Source organism: Martes martes (assembly GCF_963455335.1).
Source record: "Martes martes genome assembly, chromosome: 16".
NCBI lineage: Eukaryota > Metazoa > Chordata > Mammalia > Carnivora > Mustelidae > Martes > Martes martes.
In genome coordinates, this window is record NC_137904.1 from 7,779,392 (window position 1) to 7,803,289 (window position 23,898).

Sequence of the window (23,898 nt, forward strand, 5' to 3'; positions counted from 1 at the left end):
GGCTGGCATCTAGGAGGGGAGTTTGTTGGATGTTTCCATCAGAAAAAAAAAAAAAGAAAGAAACACACATTATGATTCATAAAAAACAATGAGCAATGATATTTTCACTTTTATTGGTCATTATAAAACATTTGCTGATGATTTCCCCCATGGTTTATAGGCACATGCTTGCGCCTTTCAAAGTAAATCCAAAAACTTGTCGCAGAAACACAGTCTTATATGATTGTTCAGCTTCCTGTCATCGTGAAGCCCAAATGAACAACTTCCCAAGGCGGCAGGCGTGGGGTTCCTGGAGGGCTTTGACCCGGCCATACGGGTCACCCGGGGCAGAAGGACTCGCGTGAGAGTGAGCACTGACTGTCCAGCTGTCCTCCAGCCAAGGGGGTTTAAACCTGAGAGCATTTATCCTGTTGTGCATTTGAATTAAACAGGATGAGCCCATCTAACAGGCATCAGTCCTTTCTGCAGATCATTAAGAGCAGGCTTGAGGTCCTGGTTGGGGGAGACTGAAAGCAGCACAGATGGGAACAAAGCCTGGGCTCTGGAGGGAGGGGCCTCCACAGCCTTCAGGATGCCCACAGGACCCACCCTCCTATCTGTACTGTGGAGCTGGACAGACCTCTGAGTAGGTGTGTGTGTGTGACTGTGATCATGTGTGTGTGAGCGTGCGAGCACGTGTCGTGTCTGTTACGGTGATCTCGTGTGTGTGAGCATGCATGTACACATGTGTGATTGTGTCTGTGTGTTAGTGTGTGGGGAACATGTGTGTAATGTGCACACGTGTCTCCGTGTGAGTGTGCACATGTGGGTCTAGTATGTACATGTGATCGTGCATGTATGGTGTGTGTGCGTGCATGTGAACGAGTGATTGTATGGGTGTGCATGTAAGTGTGTGTCCATGTGAGCGCACATGACTGTGTGTTCCCATGTCTCCAGAAGCCCCCCGTGGTGAGTGAGTGGGAATGAGAGGTCAGGATATGCTGCAGGGCTGCGGCTCCGTGCAGCACCAGGCGAGGCAGGGCAGTGGCCGGCAGGCAAGGGGGCCAGGCCCCGTCTGTGTGTGCTCCTGGCTGTGCCCCATGGGCATGTGGCCTCTCCCTGAGCTGAGCGTGTCTGCCCCAGGCCCGCCAGCGCCTTGGGCTTCTCTGGGACCGACACACAGGTTACTCCTCCTGCATTTCCGCTGTGCCCGCTGCTCTGCCAGCCCCTGCGGTTCCCGCAAGCAGAGTCGCAGCTGTGCCCGGGCATCTGCTGGGCCGTGGCAGCTCTCCATCTGCCCTCTTGCTTCCTGTAGCCTGCTTGGCTCTCTTTGGCTCTGCAGACATTTCCTGCCTGCACTTTCTCTGACACCGAGTAGCCGTGTTTGAACCTGCTTTTCCTGGAGGCTCCCGTGCGGGGCTGTGAGCACGCCAGAGTTCCCACCCTGTGGGCCTGGGTCCTCCTCCAAGTTTGTGTCCCCCAAGACCGTCACAGGCCTGAACCCAGAAGGATAGGCCATCCTTGTCTGTATCCCTGGGAGTGTGTGCGGTGGTGCATGATTGTAAGCGAGGTTTTCCCAAGTGGCAGGAAATGCCAGGTCTCGCCACGTGGGCTCTAGGTAATCCTTGTGTTTGTCAACAAGCAGGTAATTACTCTGTGTTTGTGTGATTTCCCCTCTCATGACTCATTTGCTCATCCATGTGCTCTAATAGTCATTCAACAAACATTTAGCAAGCACCTATTGATGCCAGTGGGTCTCAGCTGTTTGTGCAGGAGCTGGGTTCAAATTGCAGCCGATCACCCCACCTGATTGCTCAGAAGCCCGTTTGCTTATCTGTTCAGGGGACCTCCTGTGGCTGATCAGAGGATCTCGGTACAATCCCGTGTTAAAGGCCCCGTAGTTCTCCACCGCTGTCGCTGTCATGGGTGTCCTCACCGTTAAACCCCGAGGAGGCTCACATTCCAGCAAAGGCAGGGATGAGGGTTCCCTGTGGTCTGTTCTGTCCCAGGGGATCAGGAGAGGCTGAGGGAGGAGGCAGGTCCTTCCAAGCTGGGCCTTGAAGGATAGTTAAAAAGCTACTAGTCAGTGGGGGTGGGCGGAGGGGAGGCATCCCAGGAAGATGGAGGAGCACGAATGGCCGAGTGGATTGAGGATGGCGGCCGTGAAGGGGAAGGTTGTGTGGGCAGATTACAGAGAGCCTTAGAGAGCCTTGCATGCCAAACCAAGTGGGGCATCTGCTGGCCGTGGGGAGGGATTCCAGTGTCTTAAACAAGGGAGCAGTGGGATCCGATCGGTGCCAAGGGGACAAGTTGCCATTATAAAAATAAATACGTTACCCCGGACTAAGGATGTTGGCAGGAATGCTCGGCCAGGTTTTCACTACTCCGCCTGTGTGTGCTTGCTTCCTGCCGCAGGAAAAGGGGCCAGGAAGGGGGATGTCATGGGAGCTTGGAGGCCTCTCGTCCAGAGCAGGCAGCCAACTGGGCTTGCCAGGGACTGCGAGGAAGGGGACGTGACGCATCCTCTGGCCCCGTGCCGGGCTTCCTCCTGTCCTCACTGCCTCAGCAGCTCCTGGAAACCCAGAGGAACCACACGCGGGAAACGGAGGTAAGGAGGGAGTGATGGGGCCCACGTGAACTTGCTCTGTGACACTGAGACAGATCACTTAACTTTCCCAAGACACGGTGTCCCTGTCACTGTGGGAGCTCTGTGGCACTGGCCATGGCTGTGAGGACTCAGGGCCAGCATGAATGAATGGGATGCACTGTGGGGCACACAGCAGGTGCTCCTCAAATGGCAGCTGTGGGGGAGTGGGGGGCTTCGGAGCCCGAAGAGGCTCACGCACCTGCTCCCGTCTCCCACCACCCCTGCTCCCACAGCCCTTCTCGCCAGCGGGCCCTGCCACAGGTGGGCTGGATGGGACATGGGACATGCAGCTCCTGCCCGGGAGGGTTTCACACAGTTTTTACCACCCCTCTCCCAAGTAGGCAATGCTCGCATCCTATGTCTTTTCTTCCAGGACCTTTGAAGTTTTCGCTGTAAGTGGTAAACACATCAATGGATTTCCCCATGAATATTTATTGAAATGGCACTTTTTTTTTTTTAAAGATTTTATTTATTTATTTGACAGAGATCACAAGTAGGCGGAGAGGCAGGCAGAGAGAGAGGAGGAAGCAGGCTCTCCAGTGAGCAGAGAGCCCGATGCGGGGCTCGATCCCAGAACCCTGGGATCATGACCTGAGCTGAAGGCAGAGGCTTTAACCCACTGAGCCACCCAGGCGCCCCTGAAATGGCACTTTTAATACAGAGCCATTTTAGTGAAACTCCCAGGAAATGCATTTCATGCAGCCATTGATCTTAAAATATTTACTACAAATATGCTCATCTTGGAACTATTACATGCTGCTCCTTTTTATTTGTTCTGGATGAAATCACAGGGATCTGGCACGCATGGTTTTTACAAGCAGAGCAGTGTTGTTGAGATGATGATGGCGTTCGGCTTTCTTTCTCCCGGGCCCCCGATGTGTGGGTTTCTGCTGCTCCTCCACGACTCTCGGGGTCAGGGAGGCACTGAAGGCGAATCTGTGGCAGGTGAGTTCTGAGAACAGACACCTGGAGAATCAGGAGCACAAGGGCTCATCTTGCCAGATGCCCCAACTTACCCACAAAGGTACCGCTTCACATGGGGCCACTTCCCAATCCACCCACTGGATCGGCAAAACTTTGAGAAGATGAGACTCTGCGAGGTCCAGGAAGATGCAGGGACACCAGAATTTCATATGTTCTGGGGCGGGTGTGGATGGCTATGGCTTTTTGGAGAGGAGGCCACCAACATCCGTCAGGATTAGGATGCCACCTCTCCCCTGAGCCAGCTTTTACGCTTGGGTCCTACAGACCTCAAAGCACTCATATGTAAGCGTTCGTACCGAGCAGCCCTTGTTGCATGAGGCCAGCAGTGGCCCCAGCCACAAACAGCGTCTCCAGCCAGCGGGGAATCATGGACAAAGTCCCTCCCACTTCCTTAGCCCCATGGCCTTGGAGGACTGCTGACTGCTCACGGGGTGTCAGCGCACACCTCCAAAGCATAGATTTTCATGTGCATATACAAACATTACAAGCATGGGATAGACAGACCGAAGCAGGAGGATTCAAACAGACGAGGTAAAACGTTGGATGTTTCCCTGGTGCCAGTGGGGCGTACGTGCCGCTCATTGGAGGTCCTTGCTGGAGGATGTTCTGCACCCTCCCCACAGCCCACAGCATATCATTGAGTGGGGACCTGAAAGATGGAAAATTCCGTCCTCGGCCGTGAGCCCTGGGGCCACGGCAGGGGCTGGACGGGGAAGGGGGAAAAGACAATGTTAAAAAGATACTACAAAATGAGGACATACTCGGAATGTAATGCCAAGTAGGAAAGAAAGTAAGCCCCCGAGTTCACACGGGGAGGAGAACTGTGTAAGAAAAGTGACGAGGGGCACAATTCCTGCCTTGGGTTTGGGCCATCATTGTGATAAGGGACTTGCAGCCACCACGTGGGGGCTCTTCCCCCAGCCCTCCTCCTCTCTGCATGGGATGCCAATCCTTGCTCCACAGACCCCACGGCCATGGTCCCCCCCCCCACACACACACACCAAGCAGACAGGCTGGTGCATTTCAGTCCAAGTGCTGGACACAGAGAACCCAACAGCTGGGCTCAGGTCAGGGAGACAAGGTGGTGGGTCAGAGCAGGTGTCAGCCTCACTACCCTGTCCTGCACGGATGCTGGAGCCCCCAGATCCCAGGGTGGCTGGGCTCTTGGCACCTCCGAGTTTTCTCATTGCCCACGTCCGAGGGCCAGTGACCTCTGGGATTCAGACAGGCCAGAGGTGTCCCAGCGGGGCATTCACATGGGACACAGCCAAGAGGCTCATGGAGAAGAATGTGGCCCTGGAAAGAGCAGAGGAGGCTCCCTCGATCCCTTCTTCCTGGGGCTCGTCTGCACTGGGGAATCTGCACCGTGAGGTTCTCACTTCCATCAGATTGGAGGACTCCTGGGTGTGTGCATCAAACATCCTCTTCAGGGCCCAGGAATGTGTAACAGCTCAGCCTTCGGACAAGGGACAGAGACAGGGAGGGGATCCGAGCACAGGGTCCTGAGAGCCGGCGCTCGTGGTCGGGATGAGTCCTTGTAAGTGCCCTGAGTGTGGGGGACCCAGCTGGAGCCAGACACATCAGCCCCCAGACTCAGTGGCTTCGGGGACGGTCCCACTGCCTTTGGCTCCTGTGCCACAATCTGTTCCCCCTTCCATGTATCTGGAAATCTGTCCTGGAATTACATGCTAATGAGGCAAGGGAGAGGACATGGACAGTTTCCCTGAAGGTCACACTCTGCGCCCTGGGTCCTGTGGAGACCGTGTGTGATGCAGCGGGTGGTCGGGCAGAGTGATGTTGTGGTGGTGAAAGTGGGGAGCCTTTGGCTTCCTCGGTTTGAACATGTTCCATTAGACTTTGTGCCTGTCGGAGGCGACTGGCTGGCAGAAAGGTGACCGTGAAGGTCTCCCACGGAGAGCCGAGCCCTTGGTTACCTAACAGAGGTTAACGTGGCCACGGCGGAGGGGAGACTGGGGCTGCATGGAGAGCCCTGTGGGGCCGGAGTCTCCCAGCCTCGAGGGCTCCCTCCCAGACTGCGTGTGGGGACAGACGGTTGTTGGCGCATACACGGTCGGAGGGCAGAGCCCACAGGAAGGATGCTGGAGGCCACCTTCTGCAGGGCAGGGGCAGGGAGCTCCCGTGGTCAGATGTGCGGGGACTGCAATGCAGGAGTGCGGTTCCCAAAGGGGGCTCAGTCCCTGTACCCTCCTCCCCTCGTCAGGCTGAGCTGCGCGGCTGAGGGGCTGACGGGGAGGTCCTCTGCCCTCGCGTTCGAGGAGTCCTGCCCACGGCAGGGAGAGAGGCTCAGGGGGGAGCCCCCGAGGAGCATGTGGCCCGGCCACTTCCCAGTCGCCATCTCCAGAGGGTCTGTGAGCCATAGGACCCACGGAGGCCGTGCCTGGATTCCCAGCCCACACGGACTCTGAGTCCGTGGCTCTGAGTTATGGCTGATTTGGGGTGGTGGCTGTGTGGCGATGAATCAGTGACAGAGATGTTTGCTGGCGGGGCAGGGGTGCTCCTCCCTGTGTTTCCCCCTCCTTGTCCCCTCATCTGGATGGCGGGCCTGGGAGAGAAGCCCGATCCTCCCCACGGATGAGCGTGTATGCATGGTCTGGGGGCCCCACCACGGCCTTCCCTCTCCTCCTTACATAACCAAACACTGGTCCTCGTGCTGCCCGCAGGAGAAGGGGGCGTCTCCGTTTACACCTCGGGGCCTGTGCTGAAAGGGAGGTTTCCGTTTGGAAGAAAGAGCATTGGTGTTGGTTTGGGGCTCAGTGTTAGGTACCGAGCAGCAGAACAGGGGGCAAAGGTCGGCCGATGCCGTTAGACCATCTTCCTGACCATCCACCAAAGGGCTTTGGACAAAACCCACTGCTTTATCTCCGGTTTTGCAAACAGGACACAGGTCGACCAAGAATGTGTGTCTTCCATTCGGACAACTCCCCGGAGAGCTCGGCACTGCTGTTCGTCCCCCTCGTCCTGCCTGCTGTGCGGCTCCCATAGCTCACTTTTGTCCCCCAGCATCTCAGCACGTGGGGGAGGGGGGCTCACAGGTGTCATCAGCTCTGTCCCCGCACCAGCTCACAAACAGGAAGCGTGAGGCAGTGGTTGCTTTCCTGGAAAGCTTGAAAAGCAGTGGGTTTAGGAATTTCGTGCATCCCTACTTCCTTCCCCTGATAGTTGCTGTACCTCCGGCCTGCGAGTCCTGTGCCAGGAGCAGAGGGTAGGAAGGTCCATACAAAATATAGCACTGTCCCTGTCCCCACGGGTTTAAAAAATCCAGTGAAGTAAACGTGTAAATAGAGCTTTCAAGTGAATTGAAAATGGTGATTATTTATCCAACTTAAAACATGAAGAATGGAAGGAACACACAAAACCTGATTTAAGAGGGTTTTTTGGTGTGTTTTCCATGGCACTGTCTGTTTTGGGGAAGGCCCGACAGAGACTGGGCTCTCGAGTGAAGGTCTGGCTGTTACCATGTCCCTGGTGAGGTCAGTGTTTGGAGCAGGTACAAAGGTGATGCTTTTTCCCCAGATTGTGTGGACGGCCTCAGCAGAACTGTCAGACAGCCAAGACGGGTGAGGTCTTAGACAGCTCTTCTTTCAAATTTCTCAGGGTTTTTGTTTTTTTTTTTTCCTAATAAAGAACTTGAGATTCAGAGAGGAGAAGATGCTAGCCCAAGGTCACACAGCATCTCCTGGCGACACTCGTAGGTCAACTGATCCAGTCTTTGTGATCAGGCATCTGGTTCTCACGGCAGCTGGTTAGGGAAGCACTCACTCAACTTTTCCTTCCCTGAATCGGACGCAGATGGCGACATGGGCAGGAAGGCGGGGAAGGGACGGCAACGACAAACACTGAGAAACGGCAAACTGATGAGAAGGTCAGAGGTGGTGAGCGCTCAGCACACAGCCGGGCTCGTGCCTCAGAAAGGCAGGCATGTCCCACCGGGAGCCGGTGGAATCGGGGAGCAGGAGGTGGCCCAGGCGTGATTCATGGGGTCATTGGCTGACGTCCCAAACCTGGGCCTGCCAGGAAGGTTGACTGGGCACCATCCTCCTCTCCTGGAATGAACGCAGAGCCGCCGACACTCCGATGAGGACCAGAACTGCCAAAGAGACCACAAACCCGACAACGAGAGAAACTAACAGCCGAGGAAATAGAGTTAACGGCACTGAGTGCATTTAAAGTCCGCCGGCAGACCTGAAAGGGCACCATCCACAAAACCGGGGCAGACCGTGATAAAAATTAATTAGAAGTTCCAGGAATTAAAAAAAAAAACAAACGTAATTATGGAAATGGGCAGGTGGGTTAATGGGAACTGTACCCAGGAGAGAGCAAATGATCATTTTTGAAGACCAAAGTGCAGGACCTTCGTGGTGGGATCAAGAGAGCACGTGTGGGAAACCGCCTGCTGTGTGCTCCCAGATGCAGCTGGGCTTTGGAGTCCGTGTGCCAGCGAGTGAGGAATTCGAGAAAGATGTTGGAGGGAGGGGCAACATTCATCCCCAAAATAGTTAATGGCGTCTTAAAACTAGACAAGTCCAGATACTGAAAGTCCCACTGTGTGCTGTGCGAGATTAACTAAAAAGGAGTGCAGAGTGGCCAGTGTGGACTGGGAATTCGGCCCCAACTCTTGGGGACACGAGTGTAGCCGGGGCCCTGGATGATATCCTCAAACACCCTCCATAGTCAGTGCAGACCAGCAGGGCAGGGGAGCAGAAAGTATGGATTTCCAGACTTTTCCCACATTGGTGTTGTGACCGTCAGACCCCGACTTGGTCCGCAGGGATCCCCACCTCCTGGGGCTCGTGTTTTCGTGGGACCCCCATCCCCGAGTGGGGTTCTGTCCCATGGGATGCGGCAACGGTGACTGGGATCACACAGTAGACTTGGGACCCTCCTGCCAGCAGCCGCTCTGCAGCGACCTTCCTGCGAGAGGCCCGCATGTCAGGACCAAGTGTGGATTGGAGGGACTGAGGGTCTCTGTCCTACAACCACAGAAACTCAGTTCTGCCAACAGTGTGGGGGAGCCTGGGTACGGACATGCCCCAGTCAGGCCTCCAGTGGGAACACAGACCGCTAACACCACCTCGATGGCGGGCGGCCCAGGGAGGTCCACCTAGACGCCCAAGCCATGGGAGCCAGGGGAGGGTGCCTGGGGTTTGGCTTGAGCTGCTGGGTTCGTGGTAATTCGTCACGTGGCAAAGGCAAGCAGCCCAGCTGATGATGGTGGGGTGTGATCTCAACTTCGGCCAGTAGCACTGTCGGCCGGGCGCAGGGGTCCTGCCTGCCTGCGAGGCGGGCGTGGGTCACCTGGTCGGCAGGGGACAGGGGCCCTGCCTGCGAGGTGGGTGTGAGTCACTGGGTTGGCAGGGGACAGGGGTCCTGCTTGTGAGGTGGGCGTGGGTCACCGGGTCGTCTGGGTGTGGGGCTCAGACAATGGGGACGAGATCAGAGAGTGACCTGACGCCAACGTCCAGGTGACTGGCTGTCCTGTGGTCAGGAGGGCTGGCGTGCGATGGAAGGGAGCACCCGCTTGTCCTGTGGGTGAGCATCCCAAACTTATCCGTGAGCCCCCTGGGTGGGGGGACAGGACCCTCTTCCATCTGGGACACCTGGGAGAGAGCACGAACACCCCGGCACGGCACGGTCCCTCTCCCTGCTCCTCAGAGTCAGGTCTTCAAGTCCTGGCCCTCGGCGCCGACCTCGGGCGCCCACCAAAGTGCATTCCGGCAGAGAACTGGCAGTGAGATTAACGGGGTCACTTCCAGACGAGCTGGCTGGGCACACCTGCCCTGTCTGCACCGACACCCAAGAGTTATAGGGGTCGAAGCAGAAGGGCAGCCAGTGGTTTCGTGGAAGGAGCCATGCTCTCGCCCTCGCTCTGAGCGCTTGTCCCTCAAGTGTGACCTCCGGGGAGTCCCGGGTCCCTTGTCCGTGAAGCAGAGGGTTGGCGCTTGGACCCGCTCAGCCCAGAAGCTAGATCTCTCCCCCACAGAGGCGCCCATGGGAAAAGGGCTCTATTGGAAAGACGCTCCGTCCCTGGCCCCCCAGCTTGAACTGGGCCGAAGCTCGGCCCCCGCCTGCAGCAGCCACGGAGGCGACGTGGCGCCAAGCCCACGGCCGACAAGGAAGAGAAGCCCAACTGAAGCCGAGGTGAACAAGAAGGGGGGTTGATTGGCTCGTGTAACAAACCCGCCCAGAGGCAGGGTGATCGCAGGCCAGTCTTGAGTATATGTAACGACGCCACGTTCCTGACTCCTTGTGCCCTCTGACCGTCCCCGTGGTAGAATCGGTGACACCTGAGGGTGGGCCCCTCTGCAGGCCCAGGGCTGCTGCCTCCCCTCCCACCAGCAGCACACGTGCTTCCCAGTGTCCTGAGATGCCCTCTGGCCACGCCGCCATAGCTCATGCAACCTCCCCAAACCCTCTGTAGCCAGAGAGATGGAAGGAGCCACTGGCTTTGCCCAGCTGGGGCCCCACCCTGGAGATAACAATGACCTTAAATAGCCCCACCCAGAGACCAGGGCTGCTGGGGAGGGAAACGGGGGTGGGAATAGGGGGAACGGCCTTGCCTGGCTGGAGCTCTGCCTTCCACTCCATTTCGACCTCATTCAGGCCTCCTGGTCCTGGTGGGAACAGTGAGCAGTGGGGGCCGAGACCCATCAGATTCCCACTAGACCCCCACAAACCACACTGCAACAGCCCTGGAGAGCTTCCAGGTGCAGGAGATACCCCTCTGCCCCAAGCATTCTTGCAGCCATGAAACCCCCTCCCCCCCGCCAGCACTCCCATCACCCCGCTGAGGGCCCCCCAGGAACCAAGGAGCTCCTGCCATGTTTTAAGGGGAAAGTGAATTCTGCTGTGCAAACATTATCACACATTCATGCACTCAGGATCTAATTTTAGCTGCAAGAGGCTTTGTTACAACATGCTCACGGAATTAAGCAGCTTTCTTCCCGGGGTCTGGACGCCTGGCTATTCTTCTGTTTCATTTACACATCACTGGGATTATCAGAAATGTGTTTTAGTTTTTTAAAATTATATATTTTGGTGTTTCCAAATGGGTCCACAACGGGAGATGAAAACCATGGAAATTACACGTCTTAACGCAGGTCTGTGTGATTTCATGGCCTCCCCGTTAAAGCTGGAATCTGCAGAAGTGGGGTTTGTCACAATTCTCCCCCAGATTCACACTGGCTTTTGCGCCCTGGCTGCTTGGGGCAGCAGCCGCTTGATGGAGAAGCTGAGAGCTCCGGGAGGCCTCACTTGCACAAACGGACAGCCAGAGCCGTGCCTCCAGGCTCTCCCACAAGAAGAACCAGCCACCACAGGGCCTTTGCATGCCCTTGCTCATCAGACACCCAGGAGCACCAGCCCCCTGTAGGGCGCCCGACCATGTGGACTGACTCAGCGTGACACTGACCCCATCTTTCTACTCATCGCAGGTCTGGCTGAGGTGTCCTGTAAACCACAAGGCCATCACAGCAGCTGGCTCTCCCCCGGGGAAGGAAGGGAGATCTCTGCGGACCTGCAGCAGGAAATGGACCATCTACCAGGGGGTCTGGCTGATGCTGTCCTGATTGCAGGTTGGGCAGGAGGGTGGGAGGCCCAAGGGTCAGTGGGCCTGGCCCTCCAGCCATGGCTCTGCCCTTCCCAGCCTCCCTGGGGTCTGGGTCTTCTCCCCGAAGTCACACGGGGGGCCGGGAAGAGTGAGGGCCAGAGCTGGGAGCCAGGCTCAGGAGGCAGCCAGCATCCAGCTCTCCATCCCATCGAGACTCTAGGCTTGCTTCGGGGGGTGCGGGGACCCTTGGGTGCACGGCAGGTGGGGCCTCCTGGCAGGCCTCACCTCTTCCTACGACTCCAGAGAAACAGTTTCGTCAGGGACCTTCCCAGCCTGAATCTCAGAGCCGGGGCCATGCCAATAAGTGTTGCCAGCGTTAAGCGGAGAGCGGCTGTGGGATGGCCCAGGACAGGCTCAGCACCACCGTGGGTTTGGCGGGACAGGTGTGGAGGCCTCCCTCCGAGGAAGGGCAGCCCGCCGGGCCCTCCACCCCACCAGCTCTCACCACAGTGGCTCTCGGGTTCCCAGGCCCGAGGGGGAGTGCAGGGTCAGGACGTTCCAATGCTGGTTTCCCCAAATCTCTCACCCCGTTTTCTTCCCCTGGCACAGTTTGGCTCAGGCTGCAGGAGGGCAGACCAAGGGGCCCTGCCACCATCACTCCAAGACTGAAGAAGCTGTCGAGGGGCCCACACACCATCATCCACCTGGCAGGGGTCCAACCCACCCTCCCACACACACACTGGAGACCTGGTAGCGCGGCCTCATTTTGAACCCGAGGTACCTCTGAAGGGAGCTCTGTCCCTCCAGGCTGAGCACCAGGTGGCTGAGGATGGTCCCTCTCTGTGTTCCCACCTCTGTCCTCATTCACCCACTCCACCCCCAGCTGCAGAAACTCAGATGCACATGCCCCACAACCAATCCCCCTGTTCTCCAAGCCCCTGAGCCTTTGCACAAACTGTTCTCTCTGCCTCAAGGTCCTTCCCTCGGCTCTGCTGGGGTAATTCCTACAGATCCCTCCAGACCAGCCCGTAGGGTGCCCCTGAGCCTGCATGGCATGCACAGTCCTCTGCTACTGGGTTTCTTCCCCTCTGTGACCACCCCTCCTCTGCCCCCTGAGGCTGTGAGCTGGGGTGGGCGGCTTTCCTACCGCTCCCCCCAGCCGCCAGCCAGCTAGCACACAGCAACCCACTGCGCTCGTGAGGACCCTTGCTCCGGGGTGAATGAGTGGGAAAGACAGCAGGCTCCCATAGAGACAGAGGGTGTGTCAACGAGGCCCAGGGACCCGGCAGCGGGGGTGGGGGGTGGGGTGGGGGTGTAAACTCAGAGGATTTGGCCGTGGTCCCTCCCCCGATGGTTGTGTGGATGGGGGACATGACCAAGATGGGTGGGGCCACCGGTCCAAGTGACACCAAGACCCATCCCTCCTGGGTTTCCCCATGTGCAGCCCCCGGAGGCCAGCCCTTCCCTGCCCCATGCCCCGTTGCCCCACACCCTGCCTCTAGGACATGAGATGAAAAGGCCAGGCAAGGGGAACCCTCCACGGAGTGCTGATGTTGGATGGGGTCGTGGGGGGTGCACAGAGCTGTGGCAGGTCCTGAGGTCATGTGCAGCATGGGGTCAGGGGAGGCTCCACTCTGCACTGCCAGCCGGTCTACGGAGAAGGGCGATGCAGGGCTGTGGACCCGGGAGCCTGGTGGCCATACCCCAGCTGTTCACAGGGCGTCAGATGTGCCATTTAGGGTCACAGGGTCCAGCAGCCTCCGTGAGCTCACGTCCACACCGCGGTACTCGCTGCCCACAGCACTGACGCCCACTCAGCCCCGCACTAGGGGGCAAGGACCCCGGCCAGCAAGCCTGCAGCGGGAAGCAGGAGAGCCGCAGGGGGAGCCCAGCGTGCACGCGCGGGCCAGCGTTGCCAAGTCCGAGCGGGTCCCTGCAAGCGTGCAGCGGCACACGCAGCGGGTCTGTGAGCGCAGGGTTCCTGCAGCGGCTCCGGCAGCCGGGCCCTGTGGAGCAGTGTCCAGGCGGCGCGGGCGGAGCAGCCGGGCGTTCATCTGGGCACATACTCTCTGGGAAGCCCGGCCCTCCGTGGTCGCGCAGCGCCTTGTCCACCGTCCAGATGTAGCCGTGGATCAGCGCCCTCATCCTGGGGGTGAAGGGCTTGTGATGGTGCAGGGGCCGGCCGCGCCTTCGGAAGCTGCCCTCCTTGTTTTTCTCCACGCACAGCAGCCACTCCTCGCTCACGGACACAATGAGGAAGGCCACCATCTCCCTCAGCGTGGGTAGCAGGCTGTGGCACAGCTCCTCCTCGTGCACCACCAGCAGCCCCTTGCCGAATCGCAGCTGGTCCAGCACATTCGAGGACCACCAGGCGGCGTAGCTGCGCACGAAGTCTGGCCACTCAGCGGGGAGAGACGCACAGGTCAGCCCACCTCCTGGGCGCTGTGGGTGGGGAGCCGGGGAGGTGGGAGACCAGAGCCGGCAGCCCCTCGGACCAGGCCCTCCTGACGACCCGTGGGCAGTAAGAGCAGCACCTCGGGGCCAGCCTGGGTCACCGGGCCACGTCTGCATCGGTGGCTGTGCAGCCCCCCACGAGGACAGATGTGGCGTGCATGGAGAGAGCTGGTTCCCTCTCTCTTGGATGGTGAGCGCCCTGCCCTCAGGGCCCACGCCGGGGCAGGGAGAGCCACAGGGCCCACGCGGCACAGTGGTGTTCATCACAGGTGGGAGACGGGGTGACCCTCATCCATGCTCACCTTGCCCTGGGTGACGGGGACGAGCTGGGGCACCGTGAGGACGGGCACAGGCCTGAAGCTAAGTGAGCGAGGTCCCTGCCTGATGCGGACCACGTCCCACAGGGGTGGCCAGTCCACCCCATGACGCTGCCGGACAGCCGGGCAATGTTCGGGGAGGATCTATCCGTGAGAGCTCTGTCCTGGCAAATTAAGACATGTTGGGGCTCTTGTCTTGGTGGGGACGGTGTCAATATCAACAAACAGCCTGTGACCATCCTGCCACCTCGGATGGCATGGGAACCCTTCGCTTTCCCTGGTTTTCACCACCACCCTCAGACAGGGACTGCTCTGGTGTCTTGGGTGGGTAAACTGAGGCCCCTGGGAGCTGAGGAGGGACCAGAGCTCAGCCTCCTGCACCTGGGGCGCCAGCAAGGGGCAGGGTGGGGATGGGGACGTCTGCTGGGGCAGGGTCTGCGGAGACAGGCCTGCCTGCCCGACAGCCCTGCTGCCCTATGATCGCTCAGTGTCCCAACACTCGCCCCCCGGACCCGTGTCCCGGCCACACTGCCGGGGAGCAGCTGAGCCTGGGGAGGGCCGGAGACGGTGTCTGCACAGGAGAAGAGCTGCCTGGCCTCCCCCACGCCCTTCTTCCTACCTTTGCTCTTCCAGTTTTGGTTGGCCGCGTAGCCCAGGTGCCCGGCACACTTGCCGTTGAACTCGGTTACCAGAGACCTGTACGGGTTCTGGATCAGCAGGATGGCCGAGTCGAACATCTGGATCTCCCTGCGGCCGCTCTCGTGGGTCTTCATGCAGATGGTGTGCCGGCTGCGCCAGTGGTCCTTCTCGCCCTTGAACCCTGCGGGGGAGACAGGGGCTGCTGAGGACAGTGATGGACCCCGTCGTGGCAGCAGGCAGAGCTGAGCGTACCTCCAGGAGACCCCACAAGTCTGGCGGCAGGGCCCTGACGCCCCTCTAGACCCTGTAGGCACGTGTGTGTGGGCGTCTGCACGGTGATTTCCCGCGAGCGTCATCGACAACCCGAGAGGGAGTCGTGGCCGCAGGCGTGGCTCAGAGTGGGCAGGACATCTGCCAGGATCACAGGGCAGCACGGGGCTCTGGACACCTGGTGCAGGTGTCCCTGTGATGCCGGGCTTCCAGCCCCGGCCCGGCAGTGGGCCCCGGGGTCCTGTGGCGAGGTCCCAGCCCTCCCCACCTGTAACAGTCACATGTGGGTCAGCAAGACGCTGTGGGCTCATTCAGCGGTGGCCTTTTTGCTGGGGATGGAGGGGCTCCATGTGCGGTCCCACGGAGCACAGGGCCTCCCAGGAACTAGGAGTAGGGGGCCGGTCAAGGGGTGCAGCCAGATGTCACAGAAGGACCCCTGGAGGGATGCCCCAGAACCTAGACTCCGGCCACTTCCCAACGGATCCGGGGTCCGCCAGCCGGGGACCCATGCTCCATAAACGAGCTTGAGTGTCTCCTGGGTTCTTAAGGGACAGCAAGGAGCCCCAACACCACCTACTTCGTGAGTGTGGTGGTGGGGGTGGCACGCAAAGGTGCTGCAGGCAGGGCCAGGTTCTTTGATGCTGGGAAACAAGGCTCCTCTGAGTCAGGTTTGCCTCCTGGAACCCAACACAGTTCAAACAGATGTCTGCCCTAGGCTTAACAACCGTCAGCCTTCGCCGGGGCTCCTACTGCCCAGCACGGGGGACGAGGGAAGGAGGAGCCAGACCACGGGCTGTAAACACGGGATGAGGATCGGGATCGGGTTCCCAGCACCCCAAGATCTGTGGTGCCTTCTGTGCGCTGTGGGCTGTCCCCACAGGGGCCGCTCTGTGTGTCCCATAGGCCACAGTCGCCCAGGACAGACCGAGTGCCCTTGCCTGTCACTAGGGGGTCGGTGCAGAGGCCAGCAACCACCCCACGCCAGTCCCATAAGCCTCACAGGGGGAACCTCCAGGGCTGTCACACGTGGCCACTCCATCCACTGGGCCCCCGGGCCACTTGCAGACCAAGACCACCAGCTGTGCAGACGGCTATGGTCCTCTAGACAGCAGGTGGCCAGCAGCCCGTGCCATGGGACTCCACGGGTGCCAGGCCACAGCAGGCAGGACCCTGGAACACGTCATCCGGCCACCCCCCTGGGGGTGCCAGTAACATTCAGGGCATAAGGATCAGCCACCAGCTTTCTTGGCTTCTCCCAGCAGACCAGAGCCCCCACCAAGCTCAGGACGCTGTGGACCTGGGTTTCTCTTCCTAAACCATAGTCCGGTCAGGAATCTGGACGCACGGGGGTGACATCTGATGGCAGACCGACAGCCCCTCGCTTGGCTGGGGTTCTCGGTCCTACTCAGCACAGGGAGGCCTCTCGCTTCTGCAGGGGGAGACTAGGGGCCACACAACTCTGGAGGGGTTTGCACCTATCTTCAAAAACACAGCGTTTTTAGGAGCTCCTTCTGGCCTCACAGAAAATCAAACAAATGAGCCGGTGACGTCTCACAGAATTACTGCGGGTTCTGACAACAAAGGGAAATTCAGAAAGTGCTCGTAGCATGGGAGCACAAGCCACCAGAAGGGATGTCCCGAGTCCCGGGCTGGCCACACGGCTGGGAATGTGTTTGCAATGCTGGTTCCCCCGGGACTCCAGGCCCTGTGGCCCTCGCTCACCCTTGTTGCACAGGGTCCCGTGGAAGTAGAAGCTCCCCGTGTAGAAGCGGTGGTGTGCTCAATGAGGTGCGGCGCCCACGTGTTCCCGGCTCCCGGGAAGCTCGACAGAGCCACAAACACCTTGGCCTTGGTGGGCAGGAACCGCCGATCCGTGCAGCGAGTGTCTGAAAGACCAGAGGCTGACCACCGACCGCCCCACCCGGACCCACCGCCCCCAGTCTCCTGCTTCACCGATGGGGAACCGAGGCAGGCCCAGGGGGAGGGGTTGGCTGCCCAGGCCTGTGCCCAGAGAGAGCTCTGGGGATGACGAGGCCTCCCACGGCCCGGGCAGTGAGCCCTGGCTCCCAAACAGCACAGAACATTCCAGATTCTGCCCGAGGGTTGTGGGTCCCCACCTTGCGGGTGTCCTGCTGTTCCTCAAAGCACCTCCATCCCCAGGCTCAGGGAAAGGCCAGGTGTGTCCCGTGTCCAGCCTCCAGGGACGATGGTGGCCTCCCCTCCCCACCCCAGGCCGCACGCGGCCACACTGGTCTCTCCAAATGCCCGGAGAGCACACGTGGCAGACATGGCGGGGAGGGCCCCGCACGCCTCATGCCCCAGGCACCGAACTCACCCTGCACGGGCGTCTGGTAGACCTCGCAGTACTCGGCCAGCCTCTGTGCCTTGGGTTCCTGGCCACACAGCGCACTGTCCACCACGTCCTGGAGGCTGAACTGAGGCGTGGGGTAAGCACAGTAGCACTCCCAGCCCCGCAGGATGGCCAGGGGGGACTCCTGCTGGGGAGCGAGGAGGGAGAAGCATGTGGGGTGCCCACTGGGGCCAGGCCTCCCAGCTCCTGTCAGCATGGATGGTGCCCATCCTTCCCGTGCCAGCCCAGGGGAGGCACAGCGCACGGGACGTGACTTCTGCCCCCAGGAGCTCAGAGCGGGTCGGAGACCCGACAACAGTCAGTGTGAGCCAGGCCCGGGGCTAACATTGGGAGGCCGGAGGGAGCACAGGGAGGACCAGGCACCCGGCGCAGGGGCGTCTGCAGGAGCCAGTGTGTGCAAGGGTCAGGATGGGACAGGTGAGCACACATACTGCGTTGTGGGCCCACTGGCCGTGAGCCCGAAGGGACCTCTGGCGTTCCCGCTGGGGCTCCCTGGGGAGGAGACCAGCCCAACCCAGCTGCGGGGGGCAGGGGGCGCAGGCCAGAACATTCCGGAAGGCCCTGCCGGCCCTGCCAGGATTAGGGGCAGGGCAACACCTCATGGTGAAGCCGTCTCCTGGCCTCCCTGGTCGCCTCTGTGGGGTTCGTTCCCTGCTCCCTCTGACCCCACAGAGGAGACCGCTGGGTGCTGGGTGACTTCGGGCAAGGTGCTGAGCCTCTCTGCCCTTCACCACCGAACATGGGCAATCAAATCCACTTCGCATGTCCTTTATAAGGGCAGCCCAGGACGGGGCACGACATGTGTGGGTGCTCCAGGGTACCCAGCCCCATCATCCCTGCCTGCCCCTACCTCTTGCAAATGGAAATGCAGGGAGGGAGGTGGCAGGGAGGGAGGCGGGAGGCCAAGGCAGTGCCACACAGACCTTTCTATTTTTTGCTCACAGCAAAAATCTCGTATAAATAAAGAAAAGAAAAATCAAAAGCGTTTTCTGAGTGTGGCTTGGCAAAGTGAGGATTTCCGTGCTTAGAAAGTCGCTGGGCCAGTCCCAGCCATGGTGGTTGGGAGGGGGGCGATGAAGAGCCTGCGGCGGGGGGGGGGGCTCCTGTGTTCAGGTCTGTGCCCCCCAGTGCTGTGCACCCCCACCAGAGCCTCTCCCCACCTCCCTCCTCCTCCTGGACGCCCACGGGCAGCTGCACCCCTGCCGGGAGCTCCTGGGGTCCCAGCCCAGTACCTCTGAGGGCTGAGCTGCCGCGTGGGGACAGAAGCCTAGACCCTGTGCTGTTCTGACACTGCACACCCCCACCATGCACCCCTGTGCACCCAACCACCACACACCCCTGTGTGTATTCATCACGTACCCCCATGCACCCCCAGCACACACCCCTGTGCACCCCCACCACCCATGCCCATCGCTGCTACAGCACCGAGCCCCCCCCCCATGCAGGAAAAGCCCTAAAACAGCCCGGGAGCCCCATCCAGAATGCTAGTCTCTATAAAGCAGACAAGTCCTTCGGCTGCTGGCTTGGGAGAGGAGGAGGACCCGGCTTCCCTCCGGCCTCCTCGCCAGCTTGTCTTCTCCCCTGGGACCAGAGCCCTGGTCCCCATGCTTTTTCTGGACAGGGCTCGAGACAGGGATTTTCGGAGGATGGAGGACGGGGGAGGTAGTAGCTCAGGGTGTCTGGGCTTCCTGGACATAGGGACCAGAGAGGAAGAAGCAGGCATGTAGCCCGTCAGATCCCCACACTGACCCTGACACCTCCGTGCCTCAGTTTCCCTGTCTGCGAGCCCCTTCTCATTTCTTAGGACTCCACTGCCCCCCCATGCTTGGGGGACCTGAGGGTTTGACGCTCTGCCCGTAGGCTCCTCTCCAAGGTCCCCATGCCCGGAAGGTCGGAAGTCCCACCCCCACTGCACCTGTCAGACCCGCCCATGGCCACAGCAGCCCAGCCCCCCACCAGCCCACCGTCGGGCTCCGCAGCGGGGCCCGCACTGGCATGTAGGGCTGGGGCCTGGACCAGGCCATGAAGCCGCACCGGCGGAGCCCCCAGCCATCTCCCTGTACCACGCGGCCTCTGTCCCAAGCCCATGTCCGACCCCCACATCAGGATGCAGCTATACTCGGAGACGGGGTCTCTAAAGATGTCATTCAGTTAAAATGGGGCCATGGCGGGTGTGAGCCAATCCGACTAGTGTGGTCATAAAAAGAGATTCGGACACACACACGCAGACGACCCTATGAACACAAAGTCACGAGACGCCCGTCTGTGAGCCCATGAGGCCTGAGAAGTAACCAGCCCAACGACACCCCACCTTGGCCTTCTGGTTTCCAGAGCCCCGAGAAGTGTGAGCCCCTATCTGTGGCACTTTGTTCGGGCAGTTGCGGTGACCTTCTACACTGGGGTCCTTACGGTCGTTGGCCATGCACCACTGGCACATGCAGAGCTCAGGACCTTTGCACCTGCTGTTCTCTCTGCCTGGAACGTCCTGCCCCCAGACCTCCCCCACTTATTCAAGCCCCTTTCCCTGAGAGGCCTTCACTAGCCACCCCGGTTCACACCACCACACCCTTCCCACCCCCACGAGACCCCGTCCCTTTGCTGAGCCCTCGGGTTCTGCCCGTGGGAATCACTGGGTCCCCTTTCCTCCCGTGGTGAGCCGAGGCTCCGGCTTGTGCTCCGTGGTCGTCCAGCTACCCTAGAACGTACTGGAAACAGGATCCCTCGGTGCAGACTTTCCCTTCCCTCAGAAATCCACGTGCCCACGCTGGATCCCCGTGGAGGAACCTGCAGCTGTGGTCCACGTGCAGACACACCACGGGGCGTCCGTTTGCCCCACACGTCTGGGCTCTGTCTGCTGTGTCCTCAAAAGTGCCGGCAGGACCGGGTCCCAGAAGGAAGTGTCCCTCTACCAGTGGCCACCCCTGGTAGGGGTTGCACCCCACCAGGGACCTGAGCCCCTCCACTTCCTCGAGTCGATGAAACTGTCAAGATCCAGGTGCGTTGGAGCGCGGGGGAGTGCGGACATCAGTGCGGTTTTATTTACAACAGAACAGAACTGGATTCTGAAAACACAGGACAATTTCCAGCCCCTCGGGTGATGACAGGAAAAGCATACACTTCAAGCCTCATAGAAGGAAGAAAATGGGCATGGATTATGAATTGAGGTTTCTATTGACTGTATTTCCATTAAAATGCATAATTATTGAACAATTTAACTGGCAGGACTTCTGACTTAAAGGATATTTTGATTTCTGCTTCTTAAACTTTATCCTTGAGTTAGAGAAAGTGACCTTGTCATAGTAATGACTCCCCTCCTGGTCCTCTCGACAAGTACTAGAAGGTGTTGATTGGCTCTTGGCTGAAATGGCTCAAGGGTGATAATCCCTATGTCTGTACTCGTGGGCTTTGGGGAGATGGACCAGAAAAGAGCTGGGTGCACTCTTACAGATGGGAAATAAGAATGTGCATTTAAACAACAGATCAGGGCTTGGGTCATAGGCCTGGGCGTCTCTCAGCAGCTCTGTATCCACTCTGTTCTCTCCACTCTCTGCTTTGGTGGTGCCTGGACAACGAGGGCGCGCTCTGGGTCCTCACATCTACATAGAGTCCCCCTCACCCAATGGGGAAATGCCCAGTGCAGGAGAATATCCTGCCGAGAGAGAGACAGAGAGAGAGAGAGGGAGAGGGAAGGCAACACAGAGTCAATGCCACTTTGATTGTTCAGGTGGAAACAAGTAACTATTCGGGCCATGCGTGTGTTCTGGGACAGTGTGGGCTGCCTGGTCCAGCAGCTTCTGTGTCATCCTGGCTGTGTTTCTCTTTGTCTGTTCTTGTGTGTGTCCCCTCTGTGCGTGTGCTTTTGCCTGAACCAGGTGGACATTCTCTGGTTCCGGGGCTGAAAATCTCTGTGCCTTCCCAGACAAGATCGTGTAACAAGCATTTGGAATATGAAGACTTTGTCAGCTTGAATTGTGTTTGGACGCGCCCCATGTTGCGTGCTTTCTGCCTTTGCGACTAGGAGGGCTTGCCACTGAGGCGATCTGTTCAGCAAATGGCCAGGGGAAGCTGCTCCCCCAAGAGGAGTCACTACTGAACGCCGCTATTCATTGAGAATCTTACATTCTGGGTGAAATGTTGCAGAGTTTTGATCAAGTTCAAACGGCATGAAGAGCAGAACAGTGTAGATCTGAAATCTTCTATGGGATCAGAATACTTCCTGCTTTTTGAATATTTGACGAAGTGCATATACATCAAACGTTTCATATTTTTATTTATTTTATTTTTGCTGATTTTGTGGGATGGGAGATTTTGACAAAAATTGTATCCTAAAGCCGCGTTCTTGGAATGTGTCTAAACAAGGGCTTCCAACGCGAACCAGAAGAGGGCAGCAAAACACTAGTCACTAGACTGTGTTCCTTGATCTGGGACTGGGAAGCCCCTGCAGGCTTTCCTGCCTCTTTGGTTCTTGTGCATTTGCTTGACTGACCGAACTCCAGGACCTGCAGCAGGTCCACACGTCTTTAAGGAACACACCAAGCCTTTTGTTTTTACCATGATATTTCTCAACAATGAGATATCTGAGGACATGGCTAAGTTATTCAAACCAGGGTGGAAAAATAACCAAAACTCACTCAAAATTAATTTTACTAAAGATCCAGTGGAGTCAGATTGAATCATATAAATAAGAATACAGAAGGAATATCTTACTGAAATGACCAATTTTAAGCTTATTTTCTCCATGTATATTGCATTATTTACTAAATTCTGCATTCACAAAAATACATGTAGTGTTCAGAGAGAATGATATTTGAAAGGGAAGTGATCAAAGTATCACAATTGACAATTGCCACCAGGAACATGGCTTCTTCACCCAACTGCGGGCAACAACTGGACGTGTATTAATTAGCATTTAATGTGCAAAAAGAGAGCTGCCATCTCAAATGTAATGTGAGATAGTTATGAACACATCTTAAAAATTTTAAGACTCCTGAATAGGAAGGAATAGACTGACCCATAGGAAAAAGGTCATTCGTGTTTCTCTTTTTCTTTCTTTTTTTTTTTTTTAAAGATTTTATTTATTGGAGAGAGAAAGATTGAGAGAGCACGCATGAGAAGGGGAGAGGGATACAGGGAGACAGAGAGGCATACTCCCCGCCAAGCAGGGAGCGTGATGACTGGGGCTCGAGCCCAGGACACTGAGATCATGATCTGAGCCTAAGTCAGGTGTTTAAAAGACTGAGCCACCAGGAGCCCGTGTCTCTTTAAACAGAGAAATTACAAAGAAGTGTTTCCTTTAAAATTAGCTAAGGGGCAATAACGTCTGTTTCCACCAATGTTATTTGCTATTGTGCCGGAATGTCGATGAATGCAAAGTTAGGAAACAAACAGGAGGAATCAAAGCTGCAACAGTGATGCAGAAACACGTTAGGTCCTTTTTCATTTCTGGCTTGTTCACTCAAGGTCATATTTGTGAAATGTAGCAACAGCTCATTTCCTCATTACTCTGCACTGTGCTGTCTAATATATCAAATGATACACATGTCCTCTATTACTGATATAAAATTGCTTTGTGTCTGCCTTTTCTAGCTTTTAACTACCTGCACAACTTTCAGCGGACATGAGCAGTAATCTCTGTTGGTCTGTATCACAGGAGGCGTGCTGTGTATGTTTAGACTTCCAGATCCTGCCTTTTCCACTTCTGGGAGGTTTCAGAAGTGCTGAAATATTGGTAAGGAAAATCCTAGGTTTCAGTACCAGGAACTGTGTAGATTCCCCTGCTCGCACAAGGGATCTGAGCTATCACTTTGCAAGGACCCTACAAAGTATCCACAGATGGTGGACGAGTTTCCAGTCCTCCCGCAGGACCGCTCTAGGCGGGGACAGCAAGTGGCCCGCAGAGGAGCCTCAGGCCAAGGGCACAGCTGCCACAGGTGGACCTCAGCAGCTGGGCAGGTTCCGTCCTGCTGTGACCAGCCTCAGCTGGGGAGTCCGTGCAAGGACACCCCCTGCCTTGGGAGGGTGGGCTCATGGCAACCCTGAAGCCCCGTTGGAAGGCAGGGACACTGGGGATTTCTGAAACGCAAGACACATACATCCTACTGCTCTAGGAGAATGCTTGCCTGTCTTCAGGAGAATTCCAAGTTTGCACAAAAATGAATGGAACTTTTGGGAAATGATGGAAGGAATGACTGCATAGTTAGCTTTGAGGTCCACACCTGACACAACATTTCCTATTGTGCTGCTGGACTCCATGGGGCCTCCTGCGATCAGGGTAGCCGGGATACAAGATAGGAAGAAAGAGTGTTTTCAAAAACATGTTTCCCTCATGAAAGTTTATAGTCTAGGGGCGCCTGACTGGCTCGGCAGAGGAACCTGTGACCGGGTCTTAGAGTTGTAAGTCTGAGCCCCACATTGGGCTCAATGCCTTGAGAAATGCCTTGATGGGACAATGGAGCCCCACATTTAAATTTTAATTTAAAATTAAAATTTAATTTTAAAATTAAAAGCTTAAAAACAAAATATGGTCTAGAGGATGTACAGTGAAAAGTGAAGTCTCCCTTGTTCCCACCCAGAGGTAGCCAGGGGAGATAACTGGCACCCTCTGCACCCCCATTCCTCTTCCTCAGTTCAGCCTTCAAGCCCTGAGAGATCTGTGAACCCCCGAGGGTGG

At 57.7% G+C, this 23,898-nt stretch overlaps 1 protein-coding gene across 1 annotated transcript; it reads right to left on the reverse strand.

Annotated features, from left to right (window-relative positions):
- Positions 1 to 13,227: 13,227 nt before the first annotated feature.
- Positions 13,228 to 19,650, reverse strand: LOC308357107 (sialate:O-sulfotransferase 1-like; the record flags this gene model as incomplete). Its single annotated transcript, XM_080826598.1, is given in 8 exon segments — positions 13,228 to 13,259; positions 13,262 to 13,619; positions 13,934 to 14,059; positions 14,461 to 14,768; positions 16,580 to 16,627; positions 16,630 to 16,743; positions 17,193 to 17,355; positions 19,540 to 19,650. Coding segments are annotated over 8 exon segments (1,260 nt in total).
- Positions 19,651 to 23,898: the final 4,248 nt, after the last annotated feature.